Source organism: Cucurbita pepo, chromosome LG01, assembly GCF_002806865.2.
Source record: "Cucurbita pepo subsp. pepo cultivar mu-cu-16 chromosome LG01, ASM280686v2, whole genome shotgun sequence".
Lineage (NCBI taxonomy): Eukaryota > Viridiplantae > Streptophyta > Magnoliopsida > Cucurbitales > Cucurbitaceae > Cucurbita > Cucurbita pepo.
The window spans coordinates 15,512,554-15,526,476 of NC_036638.1; the positions used below are offsets into that span (position 1 = coordinate 15,512,554).

Below are 13,923 nucleotides of genomic sequence, written 5' to 3' on the forward strand. Positions count from 1 at the left end.
GAGAAATACGCGAAAAAAGAGAGATTTTATTTTGATTGGGTTCAGTTCCTTTTTTTTTTTTAAATCCTGAGAACCACCGCGTCCGCCTTCCCCCTTTATATAAATCCCCATTTTTCCCTCTCTTTCTCCCCGTCTAAACCCTATCGCTTCCACTATTCTCCGCCACGCGTTCCCACCTTCAATTATCCTCCTCCTACATCTTTGCCTTCTTCCCAATCCCTTCATCACCCTCCATTTTGATTCTCCTCCATGAAACCCCTCTCCCCATTTCGATTGCCCTTCCATTTCTGCCTCACCACTCACTACTGAGCTTCCATCCATTTCTTTTTTCCGATTTCATTCACCATAATGGCCATTCCTTATCTCCCCAAATTCATCGCCTCCGACACCTCTTCCATGGTCGGCCCTCTCCTCGCTCCCTCTTCTGCGCCTCTTTCTCCGCCCATTTTCACTCAGGATGATTTTAAGAAGGCTGCCGCCTACAAGGCTGTCGAATTCGTTCACTCCGGTATGGTTTTAGGGCTTGGAACCGGCTCCACTGCCAGGCACGCTGTCGACCGGATCGGCGACCTTCTCCGACAGGGGAAGCTCAAGGACATCGTCGGAATACCTACCTCCAAAAACACCTACGACCAAGCCGTCTCGTTGGGAATACCTTTGTCCGATCTCGATTCGCATCCTGTCATCGATCTCGCCATCGACGGCGCCGATGAGGTCGATCCCGATCTTAATTTGGTGAAAGGCAGAGGCGGCTCCCTCCTCCGTGAGAAGATGGTTGAATGTGTTTGTAAAAAGTTCATAGTCATTGTTGACGAGTCCAAGCTCGTCGACTTCATTGGCGGCAGTGGTCTCGCAATGCCCGTTGAGGTCGTGCCCTACTGCTGGAAATTCACCGCTGTTCGCCTTCAGAATCTCTTCAAGGACTCCGGTTGCGTCGCGAAGCTTCGAACAGTCGGAGAAAACGGAGAGCCCTATGTCACGGACAACGAGAACTACATCGTGGATTTATATTTCAATAAAGATATAGGGGATTTAAAGGTCGCCAGTGACAGAATCTTGCGACTCCCCGGAGTGGTGGAACACGGTATGTTTCTTGACATGGCTACCACCGTCATAGTTGCAGGTGAGCTAGGAATTACAATAAAGGATAAGCAATAAGAACAATAGCAACCCATTAACGGGAGGAGCTTAGATTTGATCCATATGTTATAGAATTTCGGTTTATTGTTCACTCTGATAGAAATTTATAGAAATTTGGAGAAATCTGCATCATAACCTTTGAGTCTCTAAGAGGAGAAGAACTTCGATTACATAGAATCGCTTTGAAGAGTCANCTCTAAGAGGAGAAGAACTTCGATTACATAGAATCGCTTTGATTACATAATCAACGTTGAAATGAAGAGTGAGAACCAAACAGAGTAGCTGTGGCTATGAACATGACTGTCTTTGATTTTACAACTTGTTTAGAGAGATAAGCTGAGTTGAGCAGTGTCCAATGTTTGAAGGCTGTGATGTCATGTCATGTCATGTTAGATTTCAATAGCAATAACTTATAAAAAAATCTGCCCATCATTCTCAGTTTTGCTGCTCTGATTACTGTTCTTCACTTCCCCCTCCTCTTTGATTGAAATATTCAGCAACTTTGGATTAATCCAGCTTGTAACTTCAAATTCAGTTCAGTTGGAGTTTGGTTGTCTGCCCTTTACTCCTTTAGAATTTGCAGCTCATCCAATTACAAACAATTGCATTGATACAGAGAATAGGAAACAATGGATTAATATATTTGAAATGATGTTGATACAAAGATCGGGAACCTAGTCCGATCTAATTTTGTGGGTTGATGGATCATTCCCGACTTGGACTGTGATTAGAAGGCTAAATGAAAACAGACCTAAACAAACTTATAAAGCCCAATTCCTCTCCTATTTATTTATACCACCTTCATTCTTTTGATTATTTAATTTCAAAAAGTAATTTTTAAGGTAGAAAATTTTACTTCTAATTTATTTGAATAATAAAAAATAATAATATGATGATTTTGGTTATGGAAATGTTGAAAGTAAACAGAGTGAGAAAGAGTGAGAAATAAGAGAGAAAAGAATGAACTTGGACACCAATTCATCTTTCCCTTCAACTTAATCCATGTTTAATCATTATATAATACCCACACTTTTTTATATAATCCTTATTTCCAAAATTAATCATTGGGTGATGATTAATGGAAGTCTCCTATGAACTCAATAATGAAACATGTTTGGTTCAACCACACCTCTCTACTTCATTTTGTGTATATATTTCTTTTAAAATATTTGGATTTATGGTTTAGGTATTATTCCTCAAAAACTTCTTTTTCATAAAATAAAATTTACTTTTAAATTAAATTTTATCAATTTTTTTTTAGTTTCTCCATATATATGAGACAGAGAATTTAAATTTTTGACATATCGATTAAGATATATGTCTCGATTCTACCCATCTCAATTTTAATGAACTTTTCTATTTGAAAAACATGTAACATATTTTAAGTATTTGAAAAATATTAACAAAATGTTATAAATATGAGATAATTATATAATTTTGAATATTTGTCACCCTCATTTCTAATCGGGTAAAATATATATATATATTTTTTTTTATTTACCAGGTATTGAATCTGTGCTAATTGTCAAAGTGAATATGACGCAGCATAATTGATGTACATTCTTTTTGTTCAAATCGAACTTCAAATTTAAGAAATTTTAAATTTTCGGTTATTACATTTATTTTTTTCGAAAAAATCTATTTCATTACTAAACATTAATGGAGAGATAAAATATATAATTTTGTTAATTTAGGGTTGTTTGTACTAGGTTTTTTAATTTTAAAAGGTTTAGTTATCTTAATTTAAGTTTAAAATGTTTAATCATTTTTAAAAAAAAATTAATTTCTGGTTTGACATATTTTATACTTTTAAAATTAAGATTGAAATTTGTATCTACCAATTCCGGAAAAATAAAACCTTTTTTATTTTATTGAATTAAGGGTCTATAAAATAAAATAAAAAATAGAAAATAGAAAATTACTTATTATATAACCTAATCTGTCATCGAAAAAAATCTAAAATATAAAATTCATAGGGTCTCATAATAAATTTTGCATTACAAAATGATTCTAACAGAATCTCACAATTTGTTGATGTTTTTCATCACAAAACATTAAAGAAAAGCATCGATGCAGCTTATAAAACCACAAGACGGGTGAGGTGAGGCAAAAATTAGAGCGAAACCAATCATGCCGCCCTCTCTCAACTTCTAAGATATGCGGATTAACGTATATGGGAAATGCACGCGAAGTGTTTGAAGAAATGCCAAGCTGAGAGAGATGCCCAAAAACCCATTTAATCTTCTTCCTTCCTTAAAACACAGAGCAACATCGCAGGGCATAAAAAGGGTACCCGCTTTCTTTGCTTGTAGAAAATTCCATCCCCTTCTTCTAAGTTTCTTCCTCCTTTTTTTATTTGCTTCCCTTTTCTTATATTCTTCTTTTCTGTTTTTGATTCTTTCGTCTTTCTTCCTTCCTTTTCTCTTCTGCCTGTTTCTTCTCCTTTTCCTCTGTTTTCCTCTGTTTTCCTCCTCCTCCTTATAAACCTTTGCCTCTACTTTTTCCTGTATATCTTTCCTAATGTTGTCGGTGGGGTCTTAAAGAGGATCCTGTAGTCTTTTTTTGTTGGGCTTTTTCTCATTTATCTTGTTTTGTCATTGCCCACATACATGTTGTTTAATCTCTAGCATAACCCATTAATTGGAAAGAATTAAGGCTTGGTTTCTCGTATCTCTATGCTGTTGGTCAGTTTAGATATTGTGAAATCAATTGTCCTGATATTGAGAGTTTTTTAGTATGGGGGATCACTTTGTTTTGCTGGTTGATCGGTTGTTGACGGAGTCGACATTAGGAGCAGCAATCGAGAGTCGAAGGCAGTCGATGGAAGCAACATCGTCTTCTTCCACAGATGATTTGAAGAGGAATAAGTCAACCTTAGAAATGGAGTTCGAAGATATACCTTCTTCAAAGAAAATGGTGGAATGTAGAATATGTCAGGATGAGGATGAAGACTCGAACATGGAAACGCCTTGCTCGTGCCGTGGTAGCCTTAAGGTTTGTTGATGAACTCATTTCTGATCATTGTATTGGTGATCTTCTTGTTGTGTTCTTCATGCCTTCGTGTTTGTGAACTTTGCACTTGATTCCAAATATGGAGCATAGAAACAAACTTCTTTGCATTTTTGGAAAGCAAGCTCATTGATATATGCCATAGTTGTCATTATAGTTCACTTCAGCAACACGGATACGTCATTCTAATGCATCATTATCTTGAAGTTTACATCTCCAACACAACTCTCAAGTTGTTAACTGTGCTGCTTTCTCGTGCATATATCCATTATTTCTCCATACCCAAAAATCTTGTGCCACAATAGATTTCTCATGTAAGTTTACTTGACATGTTCCATTGGATTTTGCAGTACGCGCATCGAAGATGCATACAGAAGTGGTGTAATGAGAAGGGTAACACAGTTTGTGAAATATGCCAACAGGTGGAGTATGATGTTTTGTAGTTCTTTCCTCCTAGTTTTTGTCACTTTTTCAAGCAGTTCATTGATATAAGATTATAATCTATAGTGTAACAGCCCAAGTCTACCGCTAGTAAATATTGTCTTTTTTGGTCTTTCACTTTCGAGCTTTCTCTCCAAGTTTTTAAAACGTGTTTGCTAGAGAGGGGTTTCCACACCCTTATGAAGAATGTTTCATTCTCCTCCCCTCAATGTGGGATCTCACAATCCAGACACTGTGCGGTGTACCAACGAGGATGCTGAGTCCCGAAAGGGGGTGGATTGTGAGATCCCACATTGATTGGGGGAGAGGAATGAGTGCCAGCAAAGATGTGGGGCTCCGAAGGGGATGAATTGTGTGATCCCAAATCAATTAGAGAGGGGAACGAGTACCAGCGAGGATGCTAACCCCAAAGGGGAGTGGATTGTGAGATCTCACATCGGTTGGGGAGGAGAATGAAACTTTTTTTTATAAGCGTGTGGTAACCTCTCTCTAACTTGCGCGTTTTAAAAATCTTGAGGGAAAGTCTGAAAGGGAAAACCTAAAAAGAGGACAATATCTACTAGCAGTGGGCTTGAGCGGTTACATATAGCATAATTGTTGCTTTGCCCGAGAATATCAGTTTGTTTAATGCAGTTTGTACAACAAAACTGAACAATGGTACTATGGTTTTTCAGCAATTCAAGCCAGGCTACACGGCTCCTCCTTCGTTATTTGAAATGAGACGTATCCCAATGAACTTCAGGTAATGTTCTTGCTATAATTCCTCCAAAGTATGATCTTTCCACTTTAACTTGAGATTTTCTTGAAGTTCTTTGATTGACTCTGTTTTTCCTTGCAGGGGGAACTGGGAGATGTCTAGAAGGGACTCGGATAGTCCTACCTATATAACAATGGTATCATCAAACCGTAATGTGGCTGATTCCGATTATGATGAGATAGCAGCTTCTGCTGCAAGCAGTGTCCTATGCTGTCATTCAATTGCTATCACCGTAAGTTCTCTTTCTCCCTTGAAGCGTTTGTGTTAGGAAAATATCAAAACCTGAAGCGTTTGTTTCTCTTTTTCTTTGTAGTTCATGGTTCTTCTGGTTTTGAGGCACACTCTTCCCCTCATGTTTAATGAAGCCAGTGATTACTCTTTTCCTATGCTTCTGGTAAGAAATCTTATGTTCCATTTCTGTTTTTCAACAAATGCAACACCCCCAAAGCTTTGATCAGAAAGTTGAATTATACTCCCTTCTATGATAGTTGATATGCCTGCGAATTTTCGGGATCTGCCTACTGATATACGTTATGTTCAAAGTCGTCACTGCGGTGCATCGTCGTCGACTTCTCGTACGTGCCCGGAACAATTCAATGCATCATCTCCTTTTACAGTTAACAAACATTTTCATCCTCTTAGTGATAATTCAAGTATGTTTATGGTTTCTTGTTTTTGGGTGACTATGATCAGCTGCCTACGTCTTCTAGCTCACCCATTACTTCATCCAGCATAGCTCGGAGTTCGATGTCCCAATCGCCCCAACCTCAGCCTAACATTATCCGTGTTCGATGAGTTTTGTACGAGCTTGGAGAAACTCGATTTCAAGGCTGAAAAATGGTGTAGCTGTGGTTATCCTAATGCAAAAGGTTTCATGGCTGTGGCGTTTCTCAGCTTCAAGTGGAAAATCACATTGTAAAGGATAGAAGAGAGAATATTTATCAAGAAAAAAAAAATGCTCTTAGATGTTTGAAATTGTTATGCAGTTTATTAAATCATTACTCTTTTAGAAATTCTCTGTACAGATAGAAAATACAAAATGAAAGATATATATATATCTATTCTCCCCCGTATATATATCTATTCTCACCAACTTTAGTGCAAGGAGAGATTATTAAGATTTATGTTTTAATCTTCGATTTATTTTTAATAACTAATATTAATTTTAATAACTAATATTAATTTAGATGATTTTATTTACAATGGTATTAGTGTAATCTTGAATGAGATGTGATTGATATAAAAAGATTATGTTCTAGTAATAACCTAAAATGTTTATAGTATATGGATAAAGTTAGATGTCTTAACATGATACAACTCACCAAATTGTTCATGTGAAGATATGTGAGTGAGGAATTCTATACGATGACTTTGTATAAGACTGAACAACTACAAAATATTTAATCTCTCCTTATAAATTAGTTAATTGAAAATATTAACATTTCAGCCCTAGATTGGACTTTGTATAAGACTGGACTTGTGGGCAACCACAAAGGATTTAAGTTGTAGCCCTAGGTTGGATTTGGTGAGGATATTTTGTTTTTCTACTGTGATTTACCATATACATCATATTTTTCCATTGATAGTTAATATCTTGTATTACTGAGGATATTAGTCTTCGATTGCGGTTTACCATGTATATCATATTTATCATGGATCATATGTTAATATAGTATCATTTATTTCTCTTGATCATAGGCTAATATCATTTATTTATTTATTGCTCTTTCCATTTCATTTGTAATATATTTGATTCGGTAAATGATTATAAATAGAGAACTTCCACCACGGTTTAGTTGGAGGTTTTAACAAATATTATAATGGTATTAGAGCCCTCTAGTTTAGCAACCTCAATCCTTTCTTAGGTTATGAATCCTCTTCTTCATTTCAATACTCTAATTCATAGGACCAGTATCAAACTTTCTTCATCCAATTATCTTGTTTGGGAAATCCAAATATCCTTGCGAGTCAAGTAGGTTGGGCTACATTGATGGAACTCTGGTTTCACCACCTCGCTTTGAACCAGCAACCTCCTCAACACTCAACACCAAATATTTGGCGTGAAAAGCAGTCATCAACGACTTCTCTGTCTCCTGCTCTCTTCTCTCACCGAGGAAGCCATTGCTGCCATCATTGGTCTCTACACTGCTCGTGACGTTAGGCTCACGTTGAAGACTACGTTTAGCCATCATTCGAAAGCCTGTGAACTAAGACTCAAGGATGACTTGCAGCTGATGAAACGTGGCACCAAACTTGTTGTTGAGTATGCCTGTACCTTCAAAACAATATGTGACCAACTTCATGCCATTGGCAGATTTGTCGAGGATATTGATAAAGTGCACTAGTTCTTTCGTGAACTAGACACCAATTTTTCAACCTTTTCTGCTACTCAAATGGCTCTCACCCTCTCTCCTGTTTTGCAAATTTAGCTCAAAACCTAAAGTTTTGAGTTGTTCCAGCTCTACCTTGAGTCTTCTAATTCCAGTCTTGCAGCATTCCTACGCACTAACTATGGTTGCACCCATGGAAGTCACGTTGCTTCCTTCGACAACAAACAAGATCCTTCTTATTTCCACACCAACTCTTCCAACCAAGGATGAACCCACTTGAGTCAGGGTCGTGGACCACCTCTCTTCCAACTGAGGATGAATTCACATATTTTTGTGCAAATTTTCATTTTAATAATTGAGTGAATAAAAACAACCTAAAAATACTGAGCACCATAATTATCCTAGCTCGGGCAAAACCACATGATTTCTAGTCGTGCCGATAACAACTCTGACTCGTCCCTAAAAGAGAAACAAAAATAAGCCCACCAAATGGGAGAAACAAAAATATAATATTGTTTAAGTAAAAATCGTGAGCGACAAAATTATCCTGCCTTACGAAAAGCCCACGTGATTTCTAGTCCTACCCGAGCTCCAATAAGCCTACTAAATGAGAGAAACAAAAATATAATATTTTTTTAAGTAAAAATCGTGAGCGGCAGAATTATCCTATCTCGAGCAAAGCCCAAATGATTTCTAGTCGTGCCCGATAACCACTACGACACACCCACTAAATAAATAAACAAAAATTTGCCCACATGATTTCTAGTCCTGGCCGATAACAACTCTGTCACGCCCACTTAAGGAGAACCCTCATGACAACTTTGACACGCACACCAAATGATAGAAACAAAAATATAATATTATTATTATTATATTTAATTTTAATAATTTAATGAAGCAAAGCAACTGAAAATTAAAAATTTGAGGAATAGTATTCAACGGACCCTCACAAAACCCACATAATTCAAACCCGACCGGATTTATAGTCATGCCGAATAACTACTCCGACACACGCCCACTAAATAAGAGAAACAAAAATATAATATGATTTTTTAATTTAAAACATTTTTTTTTTTTTGTTAAAACATATTTTTAATTTTAATAATTTAGTGAATAAAAGCAACCTAAGAATTGTGAGCTATATTTCCAACCTACGTGGGCAAATCTCGTTTGCCCACATGATGTCTAGTCATGCCTAATTGATTTTTGGACTTTGGAGCTTTGTTCCATCTATTTTGGATAAGTCTAACAATTACACAGGTATAAACTCTGTTATAGTAGGAAATGGTGTCTCCCTCCCCATTACTCACACTGTACTCTTCCTCCTATCCCAAATATTCACTTAGATGTCTTGGTTGTCCCTCGCCTCATTCAAAAATTTCTTTCAATTAGTAAATTAACATATCTTTTCTCTCTCTCGGTTACATTTACTAATATTCTTCTTATTGTCCAGAAATAGTTAAATGGGAAGGATGTAGTTCTTATTGGATGATTATGATACTTCCCAAAAATCGAAATTATTGACCAATGGAGGTCATTTTTGTTCAATAAGATATCAAAGTAGATGATTGACTCATTCCATACCAGAAATAATCACAGTAAATAAGGAAANTTTTTTTTTTTTTTTTTTTTTTTGAGTAAAAATGACCTCTTTCTCTTAGATGGTTATTGTCTATCTGGTCACTGGGTCTGTTCCCTTGCCAAAAATCATCATTTGCCTTATTCGGTTCGTCCCATGTATTAAATCTTATTCACTGTGATCATTGAGGTTCTTCCTCCATCAAATCCAATTCGAATTTTCTTTACTATGTTATTTTTTATTTATGATTATTCACGATTCAGTTGGCTTTGCCATTTAAGATTTAAATATGATTTCTTGATATTTTTTTTCCATCTCAAAAATTTAAATATGCCTGTTCCAAACGTCCACCCTGTGTTAGGTGGGTGAACTACTGCTTCTTGAGTCAGGCTACCTTTGGATAGTACTGCTTTAGGAATGCCTCCTTGAACCGGGTTCATGCTATAAAACTCCTATCAAGGCAGAGAATTTTCCTATTATCCGTCCACCATAAATTTGCATTCTTCATCAGCATGAATGACGCACATGACACTTTCTGATCATCTAAGCATTCCATTGACAGAAATATCGTCTCCACTGACGATAACCACATTTGAGCTGGGTCTCTCGTGGTTCCACTGAATGTGCATGAGTCATACTGCTTAAAGTCTCATAAATATCTCGCTCCTCTAGTAGATTGTGAGCTATTGGCTTACTGAGTGGCCACCATAGCCTGCGTCTGTCCTAGTCATTATGGCATGGAATGATTCCCACGTCAAGGTTGTAGTAGGATCTATTCCAGCAGTTGGTGCAGTTGGAGGTGACGTTGCTTGAGGTGACACAACTTGTAGTGGCGCAGCTGCGTCTGTCCTAGTCACTGAACCTTCACGAGGTGGGCAATCTTTACTCCCACCTCTTCCTCTTCCTTTAACAAGGGGTCGTCTCATTCCTCATGGTCATCTGGGTGGCATGGTTCTAAAAACTAACACATAACTTTTACTTAATCCAACTTGCTAACATAAACTACATCATAAGCATACAATATAGCAAACATATCAACATGAAACTAGATCAACCATCATGCTACAACCGTATTATAATTAGGGTGTAATAGTAGAAAGCAATCATAGTAATTGGGATAAAAAACATGTGAAGTACTAGAAACCAATCATAATAAATGCGATCAAAACATTTCTTTTTCTTATCTTATGCATGATACACCTGATAATGATGGGGCATCGACGGTTGGACCATGAAACATGTCAAGTCTACCTCGTAGGCTAGTCTATATAATATATAATTTAGAGTTCTGATATCAAAAGTAACGACTTAAGATTTCTACTTATCCTAAAGGTATTGCATAATCCTTTTATCTGGAAATAACCTTTTAAATTTTATCATAGAAATACTGTCATGAACTTATATATTTACTAAAAGGTCCTTAAAACACTTTAATAGAAATTAAAATAACAAAGTAAAATAAAACATAAATGTCCTATACTAACTTATAGTCTACGAAATTAAGTACAAACTAGCTCTATACTAACATATAGTTTATGAAATTAAATGCAAACTACCATATGCATGTGTCATGGTCTCCTGAATTGCAATGTCACTGTCAACCATACATGAGATCCTTGCCTTTACCTTGAAAATAAAAGTAGCACGTGGCTTGACTCAGTAAGTGACTCCGCTATTAAAGTTAGAAACAAACACATACAATCATGAATGAGATCTATCCTTTAAATCCGTATTTCCTTTGGAAACTATCCTAAGCGGGTAATTGGATATGTATTTACTGTTCTACACACGGCTCACATTTACGAGTATGGACCCACCAGTCGATTCACACACCTCCTAGGCCCCTTTCTGGTATCAAAGTCTAGGCAATATGTCAATGAGGAGGAGGCTAAATCCCGAAGGGGGTGGACACGAGGCGGTGTACTAGTAAGGACGCTGGGCCCCGAATGGAGTGGATTGGGATGTCCCACATTGATTGGAGAAGGGAAGAAGTATCAGCAAGGACATTGGGCCCCGGAGGGAATGGGATTATAAGATCCCACATCGATTGGGGAGGAGAATGAAACATTTTTTTTTTTTAGAAGTGTGTGAAAATCTTTTCCTAAAAGATACATTTTAAAAACCTTCCAGGGAAAATCTGAAAGAAAAAACTGGAGAAGAACAAGTACGGGTGACTTAACTATTATATTTTCCCGATTGAAATCCGACAAGATAACTAATTAAAGATGAAATAGATGGTGGTTGTGAGTAGCTCGACAAGGTTCCGAAGAAACCATGAAGAACTCTGCCGAGTTTTAATTACCTCTTGTCGGTTGGTGCCGGTCGCCAAGATCCATTTTCCAGATTTTGTTTTTATTATTTTCCATTATGAACTTAATACTTCTACCTTAAATTATACCAAAAAAAAAGTCTTTAATAACGCAATGACTTAGAACTTCACCCATTTTCAATAGTTGTCACATTATGGGATAACGACGTGGAACCGACATATATAAGAATAGTAAAATTCAATACTATAAGTAACTCTTTAATAAAAATGTATTAATTCTTTATTCTTTATTCTTTATATGTACTTACCAACTACTCTGCATTAATAAAATTCATTAGTTACATTTTTATCAAAATACATTGGTTAATTTTATTCGACTTTTATAAACTTGAATTTTGTTATTAATTTAACATCTACATAATTAAGATTTTTTAAAAAATTAATAAAAAAAATTACCATTTATTATTATTATTATTATTACAATAGAAATAAATTTGAAATTTAGTTTCAAAAGCTTATTTCAATTTTAGGTAAAATAAATAAGAAAGGCTGCAATAGTGTTGGAAAAAGGAGGGGGAATACGACGCCGTTCCATCCAATTAATACATGAGCATGGTCTTCGTCGGCGCACAAATTCGCAAACAATGAACATTGACATGAACAGATTTTCTGAATCCCCCGCCAAAATTTTCATCATCTTCTTCAAAATTCGAGATCAGAATCCAAAAATTGAAGTCGGAATCTGAATAGAATTTCATTTCAATTTTCAGAAATCTTCTTAACTTGACCTGATCTGCTCTTCATTGATGGTCTCCAACAATGGCTTCCTGGAACGGCAAACCGAAAATCGATGCATTGGAAATCCCTCCATTCCTTCCAAACTCAATCTCGGTCCATCATTTCCATCGCTTATTCTCGCCCTTGATTCCGCTTCCGATTGAATCGATTCGTCATTCCGATGCTCTGCCAAAACCCTAACCTTATTGGTTGAAATCCGCCTGGCCGCAGAGTTTGCTGCCATGAAGAACGGGACTAAATCCGCCGCCGTGACGACGGAGTTAACTCTCTTCATCGGGAACATCAGGTAGACGTTTCCGAACTCCAGATCCTCGTCGGCGCTGAGAGCGGAGAATCTACGAGCGATGTGGAGAGACAGAGCGCTGGAGAGAAAGTAACCGTGACATTCGAGCATGAGTTCCGCCGCCTTCACCGGTTCCCGGAACTTCCGGACCTCACCGCTCGGAAGGACGACCCTCACGGCCTTGGAATTCTTGATCAACGGCGTTGCCAAGGCGCAAGAAATGTAATTCCCCATGGATGATCCAGACAAGAGGACTCGGGTTTTCGTAGAAGGAGAGCAGGGAGAGTGGTTTATATGGTAACACACACGGCAGCCGTAATTTTAATTTTATTTTATTTCTTTTCAATTTTTTTTTTTTTTTTTAATTTCCATATTTAGTCCATATTCCCTTTTTCTTTTTAGATTCGATTATAATTCTACTTTTTATTATTTTAAAAAAAGTTCAACAAATTTAAAAAAAGTTCAACAAATTAATTAAAAAAAATTACATTTAATAATTGAGACGTGCTCGATCTTCTACAATCAAATGGTTGGAAGGCGACAATGTGTGTGACACTGAAATCATCCGGCGTTGTGTCACGACTGGGGGCCTTCCCCTACCTGTCCGCAGCTTAAAATTATAGGTCCCAGATTAAGATTTCACAATCTCCCCAGTTTCACAGAGCTTCCCCAAATGTTAATGCGCCCACGGCAAATCCTGATACTCATTAACAATAAACTCGGATATACACTCGTCACTCAATCCATCTTCCTCTCCCACTTCACCTATTACCCAACCACTGCTCACTGCCGTTGGTTTGCGTATTTGCCAGCAACACCAGAGAACAGCGTGTCGGCGGTGGAATGGAAGAGAGTTGCGGTTTGGGATTCTCCATATGTGCTGCTACACATGTTTGATTTCATTGCCAATTTTATTTTTCGAAATTTCTTTTCATTATATTTTGAATATAAAAAATTCAAATGCCTTCTTTATTTTAATTAAATTAATTTCTAAATTTTAGTTTATAATAATTTAGTCTTTCTATTATTACTTTGTTAATATAATTTTAGAGGATATTTGAGAATTGTTTTTTAAATAATAGTTTTATTCTGATTTATTTATAATTAATTTATGAAAAGCGATTTTTTATATGATTATTTTAATATTGGATTCGTTGTATAAGATTAGAGAAAAAAAGAAAAAGAAACAAAACTTGTTTCCTATAAGTGTAATATACTGAAAAAATAAATAAAAAATAACTTTCTCAAAATTATTGCTAATTTTAGACAATAAAATTTTAATTTTCCTATGATTATTAAGTTATTTTTTATTTATCA

The 13,923-nt window shown here is 36.4% G+C and overlaps 3 protein-coding genes across 3 annotated transcripts; 2 read left to right on the forward strand and 1 right to left on the reverse strand.

Annotated features, from left to right (window-relative positions):
- The first annotated feature begins 87 nt into the window (after nucleotides 1–87).
- On the forward strand, nucleotides 88–1,651 carry LOC111789934 (probable ribose-5-phosphate isomerase 2). The gene is made up of 2 exons (XM_023670666.1): nucleotides 88–1,311; nucleotides 1,362–1,651. The coding sequence occupies exon 1, from the start codon at nucleotides 349–351 to the stop codon at nucleotides 1,156–1,158; it is 810 nt and encodes a 269-aa protein (XP_023526434.1). The 5' UTR covers nucleotides 88–348; the 3' UTR covers nucleotides 1,159–1,311; nucleotides 1,362–1,651.
- Nucleotides 1,652–3,130: 1,479 nt separating this feature from the next.
- LOC111808195 (E3 ubiquitin-protein ligase MARCH8-like) lies at nucleotides 3,131–6,391 on the forward strand. The gene is made up of 8 exons (XM_023694040.1): nucleotides 3,131–3,429; nucleotides 3,876–4,134; nucleotides 4,500–4,571; nucleotides 5,265–5,332; nucleotides 5,429–5,579; nucleotides 5,661–5,741; nucleotides 5,836–5,922; nucleotides 6,041–6,391. Exons 2-8 carry the CDS (start codon nucleotides 3,877–3,879, stop codon nucleotides 6,140–6,142), a joined length of 819 nt encoding a protein of 272 aa, XP_023549808.1. The 5' UTR covers nucleotides 3,131–3,429; nucleotide 3,876; the 3' UTR covers nucleotides 6,143–6,391.
- Nucleotides 6,392–12,124: 5,733 nt separating this feature from the next.
- LOC111800764 lies at nucleotides 12,125–12,840 on the reverse strand. Its single transcript, XM_023684640.1, has 2 exons — nucleotides 12,309–12,840; nucleotides 12,125–12,267 (listed from the first exon to the last, which is right to left on the reverse strand). Exons 1-2 carry the CDS (start codon nucleotides 12,838–12,840, stop codon nucleotides 12,125–12,127), a joined length of 675 nt encoding a protein of 224 aa, XP_023540408.1.
- Nucleotides 12,841–13,923: the final 1,083 nt, after the last annotated feature.